This window comes from Pongo pygmaeus, chromosome 13, assembly GCF_028885625.2.
Source record: "Pongo pygmaeus isolate AG05252 chromosome 13, NHGRI_mPonPyg2-v2.0_pri, whole genome shotgun sequence".
NCBI classification, from domain to species: domain Eukaryota; kingdom Metazoa; phylum Chordata; class Mammalia; order Primates; family Hominidae; genus Pongo; species Pongo pygmaeus.
This window is the reverse complement of record NC_072386.2, coordinates 106,951,121-106,970,271: the sequence shown is the minus strand read 5'-3', so window position 1 is coordinate 106,970,271 and position 19,151 is coordinate 106,951,121. Positions and strand designations below refer to the sequence as shown.

At 43.2% G+C, this 19,151-nt stretch overlaps 1 protein-coding gene across 2 annotated transcripts in view; it reads right to left on the bottom strand.

The window, feature by feature from the left end:
- Positions 1-1,131: 1,131 nt before the first annotated feature.
- PAPPA (pappalysin 1) overlaps positions 1,132-19,151 on the bottom strand; it is a 246,970-nt gene continuing 228,950 nt past the window's right edge. The window contains exons 21-22 of one of the 2 annotated variants that reach the window (XM_054502141.2): positions 18,809-18,907; positions 1,132-4,799 (exon numbers count right to left, since the gene is read on the bottom strand). In XM_054502141.2, the coding sequence (XP_054358116.1) occupies positions 4,692-4,799; positions 18,809-18,907 (207 nt within the window). In that variant the 3' untranslated portion in view covers positions 1,132-4,691. Of the gene's footprint in view, positions 4,800-17,360; positions 18,908-19,151 lie in introns of those variants that run through there. The other variant, XM_063649861.1, reaches the window with a different exon arrangement.

The window sequence follows — 19,151 nt, the reverse complement described above, 5'->3', positions numbered from 1 at the left end:
TCCTTTCCTCTATAAGTTGGAAATGACCAGAAGTCTTAAGTAGACGAGAGTTAGCTGACTTTGACATTGTAGGACATAATCAGCTTTTAACCAAATTATGGAACTGGTAAAGGGTAAGATCAAATAAAATATTCTCCAATACAGGTCTCTCTTTTAAGGTGGACTACAATTCAGGAGCTCCGGCTTTATTCCTTGACATACCAAAAAAGCACTCCCTGTCTTTCTGAAAAGGCCGATGGGCCTGTGCATTCTTGAATAATAACCCATGGACTTTGTGTCAAGCGTTGGCTCTCACAGCCCACCTAAAACCTCAGGGCCTCAAAATCTCCTGCCCTCCCACTGTGAGGTAGGTATATAGTATTATCCCCATTTTGCAGCTAGAGGAACTGATGCAAATGTAGAGGCAATTGGATAACTTGTTCAAGATCACTGAGCAAACTGCTGCCTGGAGTCAAAAATTCTAAGTTCTGTACAATAGGGACATAATTTCTCTTTTGGCTATTATACATTTCTTTTAAAAAGCAAGTGATTGGTAGGAATTTGGCAAAAGTTGAATAAATTACAAGAACAGGCTTTTATTCATTTGCTATTTGGTTTTTATGTTTGTTTGTTGTTTACTTGGTTGATTTGTTTCTCAAAACTCACTGGGATTACCTGTCTGTCATGTAGCAGCTTTTTAAAAAACTGAACTGTGCAGTGTGGTTCTGAGTGCAGTCTTTATAAAGCCCAGTGCTGTACTGGTAAATATAAACATTTTATAACGTGAAAAGCACAACGACACAATATGTCCCCTTAATATCTGGAAAAACCAATATAAGCCCTCCCACTCCCTACTACCACTGATTGCCACCAAACAAATAAACAAAATGCCCACCCCACCCAACAACAACAATAACACATCAAGGGGGAAAATGTCATATTTCCTGGACCTACCACAATGTACAGAAAATAACAGACAGTGTTATCAAATCCCACTCTATGTCTTCTAGGGAAATGTTTATGTTTGTGTCTACCTACTGAGTCTGTAGAATAAACAATTTCCTTTAGGAAACATAAAAATAGGTTTTTTATTCTTAGTTTTTAATCATGCATTTTTATTTCCTTTTAATCTCTTTGTCTTCTATTAATCTCTATCTGTACAGCTTTGTCACCACTTTTTTTTTATTTTCTCACTTGAAGTAGTTCCAGAAAAAAACACAAAACCTCAAAACTGTTAACTTGACCTTATAATTTCCTTCCTTCCTTTCTTTCTTTCTTTCTTTCTTTTTCTTTCTTTCTTTCTTTCACACAGGTAAGACCTATAACAAATTGACAATTACAACCAAGTTAAATCGAACCTGGAAGGGAGGTAGCTGAAATCTGTCTCAAAGAATTATTTTTAACAAATAGTATTTAAGCATTGGCCAAGATGGGAATAAGACCAAGAGAACCGTCTAGGCAGTGACTCAATGTGTTGAAGCCAGGAGTGGCAGCTGATACCCTGCATTTTCAAAGCCCTGCCATCTATGACCATTAATCTTTCCCTTCCTTAACACCCCAATTCACCATCAAAACTCATTTCCCAAAGACTGTATTTCCTTAAAAGGTTGTTGGCACAGAATCTGGGGGAAATGCAAATCCTTTGGGTAGGTAGTTAAGATTGTGGCTTGGAAAAGCTTCCCTAAATAGGGCTTAGAGAACTGTTCACCTCATCTTTTATATTTTGCTGCTAACAATCTAATACTTCAGATGCAGAACCTTCAGTGTTTTAGGGCTTTGAGCCGCTGACAAACAATAGTGCATCAGAGCTGCTTCTCAGTGCTCTGGTCACCTAAACAGAAGATGACTGAAGGAATGAAATGACAAGTTAATTCCCAGGAAGAAAATGAAACTTGGAACAAATGCATTGCCCAAATTGAGCTGACCCTCCTCCACTAAGGTTTGAAAAGACCCTATTAAAGATACCTTCCATGTGGGCACGAGGTTGGCCACCAATCAAGTAGCCTCTTTTGCCTGATATCCTTGGCAAATATAAATTTGTTAGCAACAGATCTGAATGAAAGAGACTGAGTGGGTCTTGATTCAGAAGAGCTGAATTCACTCTGTGAGTCTGAAGATACAAGTCAGCCTCCAGGAATCTTTGCTTAGCTGGATAGTGTAAGAATAGATAATGATGGGAGTGAAGATAGAAAGAGGATAAGGACTGATTTGAGGGAAGCTGGTAAGGTTCTTCTGTGGCTCCTGAAATCACATCATTAGTAATGTCATCTTTGGGTCTTCAGAGCTTTTTGTATTACCTATGGGTATAATTAAGCAACTGGGAGGGTTGATACTGTTACACTTCTTAGCTTGTACCTTCTAAGTTAACACCACACAGGCTGATAACTCAGGGCAAAAGAGAGGCCTGGAGAGTTGGCAAGAGTGCGAAGATACTGGAGAGGGGTTCAAAATAGGAGCGATTCTTCTAATACTATTCTTATTTCTTGCTAATAATTGGTCCTTGTAATTATAGTGAAGTAATGGTCTGGATATAAATGAGATATGGTTTTGTGAGGAAGAAACACAGAGGATTATTCTTAACAATTGTGGCAGCCTTGCCAATATGGAACCCAATTTCAGAGTTTGTGAAATGGTATGCGTCTCATAAACTATCTCAGCACTGCATCAGTATTTGTGGGCACCTGTGCCAAAAGCACCTTGACATGTTTCTTAATGTAATTGGCCAGAGATGGCCAATAGATGTCTTCTCAAGTGTTTTTGATCACCAGGTCAGTGCTATTGGGAGTGATATAATATGGTATGGTGGTTCCTAAAGTTACTTTTGGTCTCTCTCTTTTTTTTTTTTTTTTTTAGAAAAGGGCTATGATAGATTAACAACACCTGCCTTGGATGCAGGAATTAGGTGGGGCTGCACATGTGCATGGTATTTTCTATCCCTACGCTAGGTTTTGTTTCTGTTGGCTGTCTTCACTAGACTTGAGATGACTTGATTTACAGTAATCCCTATGTGATATAACTAGTCTAGACCTTCCCTTCTCCTCAATTCCCAGCTCCAGGTTTCAGAAAGTATGTCACACTCAACCCTTCTCTCCAGTTCATCCTGTATTAATTTCTTCCCATATTAATTCAAAGGGAGTGGACAGGTCCCTGGCTGAAAAGAAACAAAGAGATCCCCAAAGTGGTGGGGGCTTCCACGTGCAATTGACTAATTTTCACTTAACTTTTGGAGGCTAGACATGGGAGAGAGAAAAGCACTGCCCAGTCACAGGTATGGAAGGGAGTACTGGTAGCTGGAAAAACCATATAGAAAACATGATGACCATGTTGAGTTGTTGGTGCTGAGGCTGTGAACTCTTTGGCTTCCTTCTGAGGGCCCTCTCGAGAACAATCTGTACTGTTCTTATAAAAGATTCTTTCTCCCAGAATTATATCTCCTCAGAGCAACAGCGAGTTTCTCAGGATCAAAGCCTACTCTAGCCTGAAGGGCTAGGAAGATTAGGATAAGCATACTAATCCAAGAGTCTCGACAATTCCAATAGTCTCTGGATGGCTCCAACATCATAGAAATTTAACACTGTTCTACTTGTTTACAAAATCTAACACTGGCTTAGACATTCTGGACTTTCAGTGAGGGTTCCAGCATCTGATGTCCCTCAACTCCTTTCCAGGGTGAGAGGCCCACTTACCAGAAACTTAACTTCTCACCAAGTGGACCCATGAGGGTTTTTCTCTTGCAGAAGGGCCAAAAAGTGAGGAGCTATGGAAAAATGTGGGTCACTTTTAAGGCAGACTGTTTGGTTGTGTGGAATTTTTCCTAACCTAGTTCTACCATCTTGGATTATTCAATGTATAGGATAGAGCAGCAGGAAAAGTAGCAGCAAATGTGGTCCCAAGGCAAGATTTGGGGGAACAGGTAAGTCCTAGAGGGATATTATGACCTCAAGCCTCAAGCAAGGGGCTGATATAATACCTTGACATTGCAATCCTAAGCCATTCTCAGATTGGCCTCGAACCCTGGAGTTGGGGTAAAATCCCCCATGGCAGCAGAAGAATTGGGGCGCTTTGCATACCTTATAATCTTTACCTCTTCCTAGGTCCTAGTTCCCTAGAAGGTAGGTGATCACAGACTATTTCACTTCCAATCCCAAAGGACTGCACAATTGTGCATGTCCTACATATTCTGAGCCTCAGGGTGTGAACTATCTTGACATCTCCACACTTAGTCTTAGCAGTTTCTGCAAATTTCTTTCTCCCAAGGATAGTGTTGGCTAGGAGCTTGGGAAAGAAAAGATTGAGTTTATTCCAGTCTCTCTCTGCTCATCTCCAGAACTGCCCTCACACGGATGTTTGTATGGGTGTGTATGCATGCATGTGTACTAAACACAGATGGGCACACTCTAGATATAGAACATGTTTCTTGCTGTGGTTGTGTGACAAATGGCTAGAATTTTAGGAGGCTCTGGGACTGCACACTGTATATGCAATCCATCTCAGACTTTGGGATGGGAATCCATTTCATCATCCAGCATGGCGAAACTTGGTTCATTCGCCCCAATGTGAGTCCTTCCTGGGTAAAATTAAAGGCAGACCGGTTGGGTGCTAAGGATCCCTGGTGTGGAGAGGCCATTCCGTTGAGCAGCTGACTGTGAAATCAATACCAAAGGGATGCGGGTCCTGGCGTTGGGAATTCTCTGACAACTCCTTGTTCTTCCTTAGCCATGGCTGTATCCCCGGAGGTCTTTCCGGCTGTGTTCTTGGGCCTGGGGGTCCCGACAAGCACAGTCACCTTGTAGGTCACAGGACATAGGGAATGGGGTGACCTGCAGAAAGAAGAAGTGAATCAGGTGATTTGGTCTGAAGCAGTAATGATCAGAAAGGCAGTGCAGGGCAGGGATACAATCACTGGATTTGAGGAGCAGAAGGTTCACGTTATGGCTCTGCTTCTTGCTATCCTGGTGATAACTTTTATCGAGCGCACCATGATCATAATCACAGCAGTTTTCATTTGCAGAGGCACTTGCTATGGGTCAGGCATTTGCTATGGGGTAAGGCAATGTACTCAGTGATTTCCAAACAAGAAAACAATTTTGACAACTCTGTAAGACAGATGCTGCAACAGTCACCCTTTTATTGATGGGGAAACTGAAGCTCAGAAAGGAATAAGAATTTGCCAAAAGTAATAATAAGTGTCAAGTCTGGTATTTAAAGTAAAACAAACTACGTATCTCTGAGCCTCAGGTCCCTATGTAGAGCTGATATAAGACCCACTTTGTATTTTAAACTATAGGAGCTGAGTAAAATCATGGGTGGAAAATTGTAGTGCACTATAGCAAAGTTGATTAATAGAACTGTGTAATGGAATATCTGATGTATAAGTGATCAAGTGAAAGAAAGGATGTGGAAGTGTCTTTTGAGAAAACATAAGTCTCTGCACATATTGGTCACTTTGACTTTAGTAGGCAATGATGAAAACAAAAAGCATGTCTCAGGGAAGCTAGACCACCTTCTGGGAGGCTTGGAATCTTGAGTAGGGAATAGATCGCATGGAGGTTTTGCACCAAATTTGAAGGACCTGGGAAGCAGATTTTAGCATATGAACAAGTGAGAGGACTGAGTTCAGTACAGTTGCCAGTTCGTTCCTTCATGTGCTCTGTGACCTTGGCCAGCTTTCCTTTCTGCAAACTGATAGGAAGAGCCCAACAGAGCAAGTGTCTTCCCCATCCAGGAGATAATCTATCTTTCCAAAGAGCACAGTGCAGTCCCTGCTTGAGTCCCCACCTGAACTAACGCAAGTAGATTTCACCTCATTGCATCATGACATTTGCATATAACTTTCCCCAGAGAGTCTCCCATCTGCGCAGATGGATTTAATGACCTCATTTGCCTCCTGCCTGGGCAGGGTCTCCAAGTGGTCACATAGTCTCAGAGAGAATCTTTGTTTCTATCCCTCTCTCTCAGGTACTTGTGGACTCATTCTCAATGTCTACCTCTTCTTTTTTCTCTGCCTCTTTGACCTCTTTCCCTCCCTCCCAACCTCTCTCCATCCTGAAATTTTGCAATAATTTAAAATGTAGAATGGAACATCAGAAAGATTTAAGTATACGCCCAGCTCTCTCATCTACTTGAGATGTGACCTTGAACATGTGACAATTTCTCTGAGTCTCAATGAACTCATTCATTTAATGGGAAAAATAAAAGTGTAGACGTCCTGAGGTTGTGGTAAGGAATACATGAAATAACTCATGAAAACACCTCACACAGTGCTTGACATATGCTAAGTGCTCAATTATTCTGTCTCTTTCTCTCTCCCGCTCCCTCTCCTTTATTTTTTTGGTCTATCCTTCCACCAATTCTGTGGCCCATAAGGCAGGGACCAGGTCAATCTTGTTTATTCCTGTTTTCACAGCCCCTAAGCCACAGAGTGAATACATTTGTATTCATTGCTCCATCTCTCTCTGACTCTTTGTACTTATGGCTACCACAAGTCTTTTGTTTCTCTTTTTTCAATTTAAATTCATAAGTGCTTGATGCTGTGGTAAGCATTTCCACAGTCCCTTTTTCCAAGCAGCACCTCTCTTCTTGCTCACAGCTACTTGCTGTTCTCTGTTTAGGACATTTACTTTCCATCCTCTGTGACTTTGTGGAATACATCTAGGATATTCCATCTAGAATCTAGAATATTTGCCCCTATTCATTTTATCTTGAAGAGAAGCACAGAATATTAGAACTAGAAGTGACATAGAGAGAAAACCCCCCAGTCCAAACAGGGAAACTGAGGGCAAAGCCAAGTCAAAATCCAGCCACTGGGGTAGAGTGTGGACAGTACTATCATGAAAGCCAAAAGGTTCGGGTTGGGATCCTTGTTTGCTTCATACTCGCTGAACGATTTTGGGAAAATCCCTCCACTGTCATGATCTTTCGTTCTACATCTATGAAAGGAGGATTTTTAAAATACCATATTTCATATTGCATTTTTTGTGAGGAGCAAGCAAGAAGAAACATACAAAAGCCCCAGCATATGGCCTAACACCTTGGAGATGCTCAGTGCCGAATACATATATGCTGAATCAAATTTCTCCCTCTCTCGTATTTCACCATCTTTCCTGCCTATTGTCCCCCACCTCCCACCTTCCACACTTGAACAATCTCCTTGTCCTTAACTCCCCCATGCTTTATCCATCCCCGTCTCCTACCCTTGCTCTCATTCTATCATTAGCATGATCCAGTTACCTCTAATGTCTTCTCTAAAATTCTCTCTGTAACACTTCCCCATTGAGCTCAAACACCCATTAGGGATGGTTTCACGTCTGCTTTATCTTTTGTACTTTCTGCCGCACCTCCCTCAAGGCAAACATTCAAAAAATTATATGTCTTAGAATAAAATCCAAAGTCCTTACCACAAGTTCAAGGCCTTGCATGATCTGATTTCTACATAATTCTCAGATCTTACATGGTTTCCTTCTCCTCCTCACCCTCAGTGGCTTCTTTATTTATTGGTTCCCCATATACTCTGTTTTCCTACTTTTGTGTCGTTAGCCACTAATGGTCCTCCACTCCGACTGCTCTTCCCTGGCCAGCTCTTTTTCATTGTCCAGGTCTTTTCTCAGGTATCACTACCTCCCTCAGTAGTCTGACCAAAGATATTAGGTTGGTGCAAAAATAACTGTGGTTTTTGCCATTGAAAGTAATGGTAAAAACGGCAATTACTTTTGCACCAACCTAATAGCACCATCGCCTTCATACCATATCACAGCATCTTATTTTTACACCCTTCTGATACTGAATTACTTCTTTACTTTGATGTCAGCGTACTCTGGGTAGGGACCATGACTGTTATTGAACTCAGTCTTTATGCATTCAATGACCCATGAATGAATGAACAAATGAATGCATGAATATGCGGGCAGAATACAAGTCAGGGAGCCTCCACTTTTACAGTCAGTTGCTGGGTGACTTTAGACAAGTTACTTCCCTTCTCTGAGCTTCAGTTTCCCTACCTATAATAAGAGTTGATTTTCATAGATTCTAACTTCTCATCTGGCTGAAAATCCTTCTCAGTCTGAGAAAGGTAGAAGGCAAAGACCTGGCCAGAAAGGACCTTGAACCATAGAATTTCTTCACAAACCCTGTCTTGAATGCTCCCCTTCCTGCCCTCCCCAGTTCAATCAATCAACTTCTCCAAAATTGTTGGCTGGCAAGGCCTTGCCACCAGTTTGCTTCTCAGGCCGGTCTCGGCACTCTGGCTATGCTGGGGTGGTGTCACCTTTTTCTTCCTTCCCCAGGCCAGTCTGGGCAGTTTCAGCACTTCCGAAATAAACACTGAAGGAAACTCAATCAGAATATGACAAAGCCTAGGAGGGTTGGTCTCAGGAGGCCTATCCAGAGCCTCCTTGTCTCCACTACATGCTTGTAAGTAATATGTTGTAGACTTTACGCAGAAACTGTATGACTTTCAGCAAGTCCCTGGCATCTTGTGGACTTCAGCCTCCCCATCTGTAAGACAAGAGTCTTTATCAAGACCTCGCAGGGCTCTAGTGAGGAGTCAATGAAGTCATGTCAGGTCCAGTCCAGCTCTCAGAGTGCCCAATGTAGAGGAGACACATGGTGTTTTCTTCCCTCCTCTTGCCTCTTTGTGAACTGCCTGTTCAGAGCCTCCTCTGTTACAAGCTTCCTCACTGATCACAGATATAAAGCTGAGAAGAAAAGGGTGGAGATTTTCAGGTACTGCTAGGTCTAACCTGGAAAGGACTTGGGGACACCTGTTCATGCAGGCTCAAGCGGTGAATACCATTGTACACACACTAGTGATTCCAAAGGGCCTTCCACATGCCAGATGATTTCTATATGCTAGCTCTCTGACTCTGCACCACCTTGGGAGACTATCATTATTAGCTACCCATCTTGCAGATGAGAAAATAGAGGCTTCAGAATGTTTAAAGCAAAACTAACCTGTCTCAGGCCTCAGTACCAGTCAGTGAGTTGATGATGCAGGATTCCAAACCCCACTTCAAACACTTGAGAGCTTTTCAGCAAGTGAGAGTAAAAAGAAGTGGGGGAAAAAAGGTATTTTCTTCATAACCTGAAAAGGCTGACTGCTGCTTTGTCTTTTTAATCACCAGTAACCTTTATCCTTATTATGTGCCTGGCACTGAGCTAAACTCAATGTGCATCATTATCTTACTCACTCTGCCCAGCAATGCTAAGAGGTAACTATTCTTACTATCTCCACTTTACATCTTAAAAGAAACTAAGATGCAAAGAGATGAGTCAGTGGGCTGGCAGGTGGCCTGGCACTCCTCAGCACCATGCCCCAGGAGGACGGCAGAGCAGGAGTCAGGGTCCTCTCTTCACAGACAAAGAAACTGAGGCATGGAGAGAAGAATCACATCTTGATAAAATCAGAGCTCTGAGCCCAACTGCCAGATTCCCTGACTCCCCAAGAAGCTCCCCACCTTCTCCCCCAGGCGGCCTCCCAAGAAAACCTACCACCCACAGCATGAACACCATGGTGGCCAGTTTACATTTGGGGATTCTCAGCACCATGTGGCTAGGCTGTCCCATAAATGGCTTGGCCACCCACTCTGGGATTCTGTTAGCAAGCCAGGTCCATGATTAAGGGCCAGGATTCTCTCCTGTTTTTACTCGGGGCTAGAGATGGTGCTCCGGCACATGGGTTCTCCCTCTGGGTGAGCTGCTGAGGCTGACACCTCCATCTGTGAATGTGAGTGGCTCAGGAATGCAGCTCAGGCAACTGTACCACAAGGCCCTGGCTGCAGATCCTGTCTAGAGCTGAGAGACATGCAGGGGCTGGATTCTGACTCAGACTCCACAGGGAGGTAACTAGCAGAGCATGGTGGGGGTGCCGGTTGGGGAGGGACAAGAGTCATGTTGTGCTGATGGTCAGAGAGCTTTGACTGTGTCTCCTGCTGGCTGGGGGGCGGGGGGGCCACATCACTGGCAGGTCACTTCACCTGGTTGAGTCTTAGGGTCTTCACAGTGCTGATGGAAAGATTTCATGAGGACCAAGTAGATAAAGGCATGATGCCAAGGACGAGGATTCCCCTGTAAGTTTCTTAAAGGTAGGATGGATACAGTACCTGGCATAAAACATGGAACAGTTAATGTATACGAAGCTTGTTTAAATGAAGATGAAGTGGTCATGTGGATAAATGGAGGATAAAGTGGAGAAAATATGGGTAAATTGGAGGAAAGCACTGGCCTAGAGGAGAAAAAGACACGTTTGAGTCTTTGCCCTGTTGCTGACTTTCGTGTATGCTATCAGGCAAGTTACTTCCCTTTTCTGGGCTTCAGTTTCTCTATCTGTAAAAAGGAGGTACTAACAGTCCTACCACACAGAAGTATGTTGGGTAAAGTATGAAATGCAAGTAAAGCACTTAGCATAATGCATGGCATAAAATATGGGCTCGATAAATGATGATGCTAGTGGTGATGGTGGTGATGGTTTTGACAGTGAGGTAATGATGATGATGGTGGTGGTCATAAGGTAATAACGTTGATAATGGTGCTGATAAGTTTTTGGGAGAGAAGGGCTGGATTCCATCATAGGACCAAGCTAAAATGAGTGTCTACTTCATCCATAAGGAAAAAGTCAGGGCTACATTCCAAAGCGGGGGGCAGGGGGAGGCAGAGGGTTTAATAACATTCTAGAAGCCAGTAATTTTTGAACATGGAAGAGTTAGTCTAGTGTGCTTAGTCATCTGCTTGTTGTCTCTTACTAATCCTCCAAGTTAAGCATATCTACTCCCTCTTCCAAAAGGCCTTCTGGGATTCCCTAGATTGGCTCAGTGCTTCAAATCCTCCTGAATACCCCCACTGGCCTCTGGATAAAGTTCAATCTCCCTGGCTTGGGTGATAAAAGCCTTGCTTATCTATCTAGGCTCATCTTTTATCCCTTTTCCCCTTGCACCATGTTCTGGGCATAATCAGGGAATTATAATTTCCTTAACACTTTCCCTGGTGTCTGGGCCTTTGCACAGGCTGTTCCTCTGGCCAAAGCTATCCTTTTCCCTCCCACCCCTATCTCTGGTCCTCCCTTACTCCTTTCATCTGGGAAATACCTTCTGGACCTTTCATGTATTGCCTTTGCTGTTGCCTTCTCTAGGAAACTTTGCTGACCTCCTGACTTGCTGTGTCTCCATGAGTACTTGCTATACTCTAAATGTCTGGCTACTCATCCATAAGACATGAACTCACTGCAGCTGTGACCAGGTTCTTGCTCATGGCCTAGTACAGTATCTATCACACAGCAGGTACTACCCTAAATTCACTCATGCAAAAAGTATTTATTTGTGGGTGTTGAGTACCTACTATTGGACAGGAAACAATGAGGTACACTGGAAATTTGAATATATCAATAAAACAAGAAGCACATTCTTATCCTCATTAATTCTGCATTCTAGCATCAAGAGGGGTAGGGGTCATCTGATCATAAATAATAAATATATTTTATAGTGTGTGCCAGGGTGATAAGTATTAGGGAAGAAAGAAAGAAAAAAAAAACAGAAGGCAAAGCAAATGAGTGTGGGAGTGCGAGGGGTGACGTGGGGTGGGTGGTCAGGGTTGGACTCATTGAGAACATGGCACTTGGGCAAAGACTTGAAAGAGGTGAAGGAGTGAGTCAGTCAAGAGGATGAATAGAAGAGGGTTCTCAGCCAAAGAAATTGCCAGTGGCACAGTGACAAATGCTGTAAAGTAGAAGGATGCCTGAGCTGAACTAAGGACAGCAAGGGGTCCAGAATGCCAGAGGTGAATAAGAAAAGGCATAGACAGTGGGAAGGGGGCAAAGTCAGAGAAGCAATGTGGGTGGGCAAAGCACCCACATTTTCCCAAGAGCTTTGTAGGCATTGGGAAAACTTTGGTTTTCACTCCAAGTAAAATGGGAAGGAACTGTATGTCTTTGCATTGAGGTGTGATATGATCTGACTTGATTTAAAAGGCCTATTCTGCAAGGTCAGGAGTTCAAGACCAGCCTGAGCAATATGGTGAAACCCCGTCTCTATTAAAAATACAAAAATTAGCCAGGTGTGGTGGTGTGTGCCTGTAATCCCAGCTACTCAGGAGGCTGAGGCAGGAGAATTGCTTGAACATGGGAGGCGGAGGTTGCAGTGAGCCAAGATTATGCCACTGCACTCCAGCCTGGGCAACAGAGTGAGACTCTGTTTAAAAAAAAAAAAAAAAAGATTATTCTGGCTGCTGGGTCAAGAAGAGACACTGATGTACATCCCCAAGTCAGCTACCCAACATCCAGCCCTTGGTCAATATAGGTTATCACCCACTCTGCTAAGAAGGTTGCTCTCCGTGAAATGATGTTGATTATTTTTCCATATCTTACAGAATCACTAGCCTTCTTAGACCAATGACCAATGTGCTACATGTTGGGTATAATGTCTTTTCTTAAGAAACCATGTTCTCATTTAGGTAGGGTTTAAGATTTAGTAAATCTGTCATTTAGCAAATATTGCAGCCAGCCCTACACATAGTTGCATGAATTGGGTGCACCATCCTGTGCTGAGATGTGTTTCTGGGATTAACCTCTTCTTATTCTCTGTAGGTCTCAGTCTTAACTAGCCTTCAACTTCCTGCTCAATGACCAACTCATCCAGGAAGCCATGTGAAGAGTCCTTAGGCACATTTTTAGAAAGCTTGTTATGTTGAGTTATTAGACAGGAATCTAATTCAAATATCAAAACAAACATAAAAACCCAAAGTGAGTCTGGCCTACCCAACGTCACAGAGTTAATGAGTCACAGAACCGGGACTATACCCTAACTCCCCAGACATCTAAAAGAATCACTCTCTTAGCAGCCATCTGAAACATGACCATAACTAGTGTTCCAGGCCACCACACCTTAGAAAGCTTTGGTATGTTGAATGTGTTAAGGTTGTTTCCCTTTTCTCCCTCACACCCCAACACATGCTTACTTAGAATGATTCCAGTTATAAATTGAAATTTTTTTGTCATGAAGGGAAACCATTGGAGCAACCATTCTGGAAATCTGCTTTGTATTTGAGGCTCCTCAAGGCTCCAACAGGAAAATAATAAACTGACATCCTGAAAGGCTGAGTCCTGCCCCTTCCTGTCTGCCTCACGCTGCAGGCAGGTGTCTGGGTGGGAAATTGGACACCCCTGTCAGACAGAGTTTCCTGCACCGTCTTGCTCTTGTCTGCCAGCCGGGCCCAGGTCACCCCATAAGGCGGATGTGGGGAACAGCTGGTGTCTGTACAGACAAATAAGGGAAGGAGAATGAAGGGAGCAGACAGTCATCATACTGGGCCAAGGCATCATGGAGGCCCTAGCCCTGGGAACCGGGAAGAAGTTTAGGTGGAAAACTGGCAAGAAGGAAGTCTGGGAGAAGATGCTGAGTGCTTAACTCTGGGCCTGGAGTTCATACCAAGAACTCCGTTACTGGAGGTCTGTGAAGCAAGAAGATCACCCACAAGGGGCAGGACAAGATGCTTGGGCAAGACACAAGCCCGCTGCAAAAGGATGTTCCAAGGGGTTAGAGGCAGGTGCTGTGCAGCTTGAATTCTCTTGGTTTGCATCTTAGCTTTACCACTTGCTAACTGTGTGAATTTAACCCTTCTAAGCCCCAGTTTCATCATCTATAAAATGAGGATTAAAAAGATAACACCTAGGGCTGGCCATGGCAGCTCACATCTGTGATCCCAGCACTTTGGGAGGCTGAGGCTGGAGGATCACTGGAGCCCAGGAGTTCAAGACCCGTCTGGGCAATACGGGAAGACCGCTTTCTCTACAAAAAAATATGAAAATTAGCATGGTGTGGTGGTGTGTGTCTGTAGTTCCAGCTATTTGGAAGGCTGAGGTGGAAAGATCATTTGAGCTTATTAGGAGGTTGAGGCTGAAGTGAGCCACTCCAGAGTAGGTAACAGAGTGAGGCTTCATCTCAAAAGAAAAAGAAAAAAGAACAACATCTACAACAGGGTTATTGTGCTGATGAAATGAAATGACATGTAAAGCAAAGCAATAACTCTTAGCTATTACCATTTGTTCAGTTAGGAAATCCTAAATCCCAAACATAGCTCTGTCACCTTGTACAAATTATTCCATATCCCTCAACCTCAATGTTCTACTTGGCTGAATTATTCTGGAGTTTAAGTGAGATGACATGCACAGAGATCCAGCCCACAGCAAAGCACATATTAAGTGCTCAGTTAACTGAATTCCTGTGATTTAGGAAGGTGCTTGAAACTCAACCAGGAGTGAGTTTCTCTGAGCACTAGCCTGGGTGTGTAAGGGAAGGGATTGTCTCTTGATATGGGACTGGGGCTGAGGGGACAAGTGGGACCTAAACAGGTCCAGCAGGTAAGGGCAGAGGCATGAAAGGAAAGTAACCTCTCTCCTTCTCTGAGAGGCTTCCTACGGTGGAAGATGGAAACAAAAACCAGAACTTTCTTCTGTCCTGTGGATGCCCAGGGGAAACTCCTGTCTGGGCTGCCAGGGATGTCAGGGATGGTGGGAAGGCTGGGAGACTTATCTTCCCCCCACCCCATCTTTGCTGCTACTGGGAAAAGCTGCTCTCCTCTTTGCCAAGGTTCCCTGGCAGTCTGGGCTCATGGTGAAATGTCTCCAACCAGAACGGGGAGGGTCACGCCAAGGTGTGCCAAGGACACAGGCACCCTGCATGCTTTCTTCTTCTGAAACTCAGCACCATGCAGGAGAAAAAGCAGAACTTTTGAGTCAGATAGAACTGGGTTCAAAATTGGGCTTCCCCACTCATTTGCCAAGTGAACTTGGGCAAGTCCCATATGTACTCTAAGCCCAGACTGGTTCATCTGTGTGATGGGAATAAGAATAGCGACCTCTCTGTGTTGACAAGAGGATTAAAGAGGATAACAGAGGCCAAGTGTCTGGCAGAGTGTCTGAAATATGCAATAGTTCACTTAGGGAAGTCTTGTGTTCTTATTTATTTTCTCCATCTAGCACCACCTTTAAGCCAGTCTACTGCAGGGAGTAGTTGGGGGTGTCCAAGAAAGAGGAGAAAAAGTTTCAAGAAGTTGGAGTTCCCTTAAAAGTCAAACTGGGAAATCTAAATTGTAGGAAGTGTGACTTTAATTTGAGACACTTTTCTTTTCCAGAAGTCAGACTTCTAGGAATCTTGCATCCGAAAAGCCCCAAGCACCTGTCCACAACTGAAATAATGATGGCAAAGTCCTATCTGCCATAAAGGAGGCCCTTAGTCTCTCTAATCCATACTTCATGTACAGTTTTAAGAGACCTTTCCCCTTCTACCCCCAACCATTATTCACCTCCACCAGGAAGACTCTGTTCCCTCTTCAGATCTCCATGTAAATGTCCCTTCCTCAGAGAAGCTTTCTCGGACCTTCATGCTGTTCTCCATAAAATCTCACACATTCTCATCATTGCCTCTTCCACAAAAGTAATTAAATGTAATAGTTGTGTGGCTCCCTGCTTAATAGCAGGCTCATCTAATAGACTACAAGTTTCACAAGGGCAGAAATACTGTCCACAACCTGGTCTGGTGCTGAGCACACAGAGATCCTCAATGGAGATTCACCTCATTGGATGAAGGCAGCTTGGCCATCTGCATTCTGCACCCTCAGCCAACAAGAAGAAACAAGAATTTAAAGTGGAAGAAGAGGATTTCTTAACACAAAAAGCCTAACTACATTTATAATGTAGGTAGACAAGGTGGAAAAAACAGTGTGAAATGCATTCAGAGCTAGCAAAGAACTGGTTCTGGGGTTCCTTAGTGAAGAGTCTGTGCTTACCTTGGGGCCTGGGAGTCTGAAATTGCTGCACTGGAACTGAGTATGGGAACAGAGGCCAAAATGGTGGCTTGGTGTTCACATATATGTGTATGGTAAAGTTACTATAATAATTTGGAATCTGGTCAGGTGTGGTGGCTCATGCCTGTAATCCCAGCACTTTGGGAGGGCAAGGTGGGTGGATCATGAGGTCAGAGAACTTTCCAAAATGGATTCCTCTCTCTACAGAGTGCATTGTGGGAATATGAAGTCACGAGATTGAGGTTCAGGTGCAGATTCCAAATTATTATTTATTTATTTATTTATTTTGAGATGGAGTCTCGTTTTGTCACCCAGGCTGGAGTACGGTGGCACGATATAGGCTCACTGCAACCTCTGCCTCCCAGGTTGAAGCGATTCTCCTGCCTCAGCCTCCCAAGTAGCTGGGTTTACAGCTGCCCACCACCACACCCGGCTAATTTTTGTATTTTTAGTAGAGACGGGGTTTCACCATCTTGGCCAGGCTGGTCTCATGACTTCATATTCCCACAATGCACTCTGTAGAGGGAGGAATCCATTTTGGAAAGTTCTCTGTCAAAAAATCAGCTTCATATTTTATATTTTAGTACCTAAGTTACAATAGATAGGAACGTTATTTTAAACAGAGCTGCTCTTTCTCCAACCGTTGGTGTCAGACGGAGCCATAATTCTGTAAAAACTTCTATTTCAAATACAAACTTCATCGTCCATTCACGTTCAAAGGTGGCTGACTCCGATGAAAGAAAATAGATAATATTGTTCACTATATTCATTTGGAAACAGGTATCAAGAGCCTTAAATATGCTTACATCCCTCCCTTGGCATTCCAATTGTAAGAATCAACTATAAAGAAATAATTAGAGCTATAAAAGTATTTTATGTGCAAAGATGCTCATGAGCATCATTTTAGTTAAAATTATAAGAAAAAAGAAATAATCCAAAAGTTAAAAATGAAAGTTGAAGTAAATGGTTACATAAATTAGCATACATCACAGCCATATAATAAACAACAATGCAGTAAAAAATACAGCTGAGAATTTTTTATACTACTATCAGATTTTTTTAAAATTTTGAGACAGGGTCTCACCCTACTGCCTAGGCTGGAGTGCAGTGGTATGATCATGGCTCATTGCAGCCTCGACCTCTCTGAGCTCAAGTGGTCCTTCTGCTTCAGCTTCCCAAGTAGCTGGGACTACAGACCTGTGCCTCCATACCTGGCTACTTTATTATTATTATTACTATTATTATTATTATTATTATTATTATTATTTTATTATGTGTAGAGACAAGGGTCTGCCTGTGTTGCTCTGGCTGGTCTCCAACTCCTGGTCCCAAGTGATTCACCCATCTTGGCCTCCCAAAGTGCTGGAATTACAAGCGTGAGCCACTGTGCTCAGCGCAAATAATTCTTGTGTCTAAGATTTCCTGTGCTAAGTAAACAAAACTAAGCAAAACAAGATTGCAAGCTAGAAAGGCAGTGATATATACACAGACGACAAAAATACCCTCACACTTACTTAACAAAATACACAGAATAAAATAAACCAAAATAAAAAGCAGTGTTTTCTGTGGGTTTTAAGATAATAAGTGAATTCTTTTGTTTTCTTCTTTCTGAATTTTCCAGTATGCATTATTTCATAATTAGAAAAAAAGATAAAATTCCTTAACAGAAAATGAATTTTATTTTCCTCTACTTAAGCAAAAATTGTACGTCTTCAGTGTCCTATCAAAAATCAAAACTAAACCGAAACCAAAGAAGGGTAGGCATGCTGAAAACTGTTGCCCACCTGGGACTGACTGATCCTGGACAATCTCAGAAATTTTATTCCTCAACCAAAAGATTCAGTAACAGCCATCCGATTAGAATGTGTTCCTTGGGTCTTGTCCCATTTGTTCCTGTATTTTGGGTCAGAGATTCTTTCTTGAAGAAACCAACTCTCCTAAGGATGTTGCAAAATAATGGGACTGGGATTGGAATCCAAGAACCTCACTCTTTCTGTCATTCACTTTTGTCACCTGGGACAAATCATTCCTCTTTTATGGGCCTCAGTGCCCCTATTAATAAAATGAAATGTTTGGGCCAAGATAGTCATAGAGGGCTCTTTAGGCATGACTGACTATGATTCTTTGCTTTTCCTGTCTCAGAAACTCAGTTCCCCCTTCTTTAAAATGACACAGATGAAATGATCTTTCAGCTCTGATTGCAGATGAATATAAAAATAGAAATAGTTTTCCATTAACTCATTCATCACAAGAATGCTTCTCAGCCCAGGCTGGCAGGGTTACCACCTCCCTCCCAACCCTTGGCTGGGGCTCCTCACTCTGGTCTCAGCGGCAGTTGGAGAAAAATGGAGGTGGCCACTTTTCTGTGAGGGGTTAACGTGCATCTATCGAATGTTTTTCTTTGGTTTACTATAAACACTTGAATCACTCCTGGGTGTGTCCTGATATAAAGAAAAAAAACCATGACCATGACCATCTTTCTCTAGTTCTACAGGTATGACCAACAAGATAGATAGATAATAAAATGCTCAAAGACTGTAAATGACCTCATTAGGGATGTACTATTTTCTCTTTCCTAGACTTCAGCCCTACTCCCTAAAAATGTGTGTTCTCGCTGGGATTTTACATGCCAGTCTCCTGCTCCAGACACCGTTCTTTTGACCACCTCCTCACCCCTTCCTCTTATCCTTCAAGTTTCAGTGCAGATGCCTCTTGCTCTGCAGTGCCTTCTCTGACCCCTTGCCTAGCCCCCCAAGCACTTTGTCCTTCCTTTCCGAAAGTACGTATTGCAGTTTTATTATCTGCTTCCGTACCCAATTCTAAGCTTTGAGAACCACATCTGTAAAAATCAGCCAGGGCCAGCCCATGATATTAGTTCAACTACTGACCAAAAGAATAAAAAAAAAAAAATGAAATAAAGCGTGTGGACAGTGCTGGCACAGTTAGGACAAGGGTTGTCCAGCCATGTAGGAGTGATCCTGGCCCCACAAGCTGGAGAAGCGGGCAGGAGGCAGCTGCCGAGGAGTGCACACTGGCCTACCTTTTTGGTCTTCACTGTGGAGGTGCAGCAATCCCCGCCGTCATAGTTGCAAAAGGCTCGGTTGTTGATGGCATCACAATAATTGTCTCCCATGAAGGGCTGGAAAGGGAGAGAGAAGCAGGAAATGAGGCCTTGTTAGCATCCTGGAGTGAGTGGGAGCTGACGTCTGCAGTCCTTCGGGTGTCTGTCATCTTTTCACAGCCTTCCACGATTAGCTGGCCAGGCTTCACAACCCCAACACCCCCTTGGATAAGTTATCACCTCTACCATTCATAAAGACTCTTATCTTTCTTTCTACCATTCATAAAGACTCTTACCCAGTTTTTTACAACTAGAGTATGGT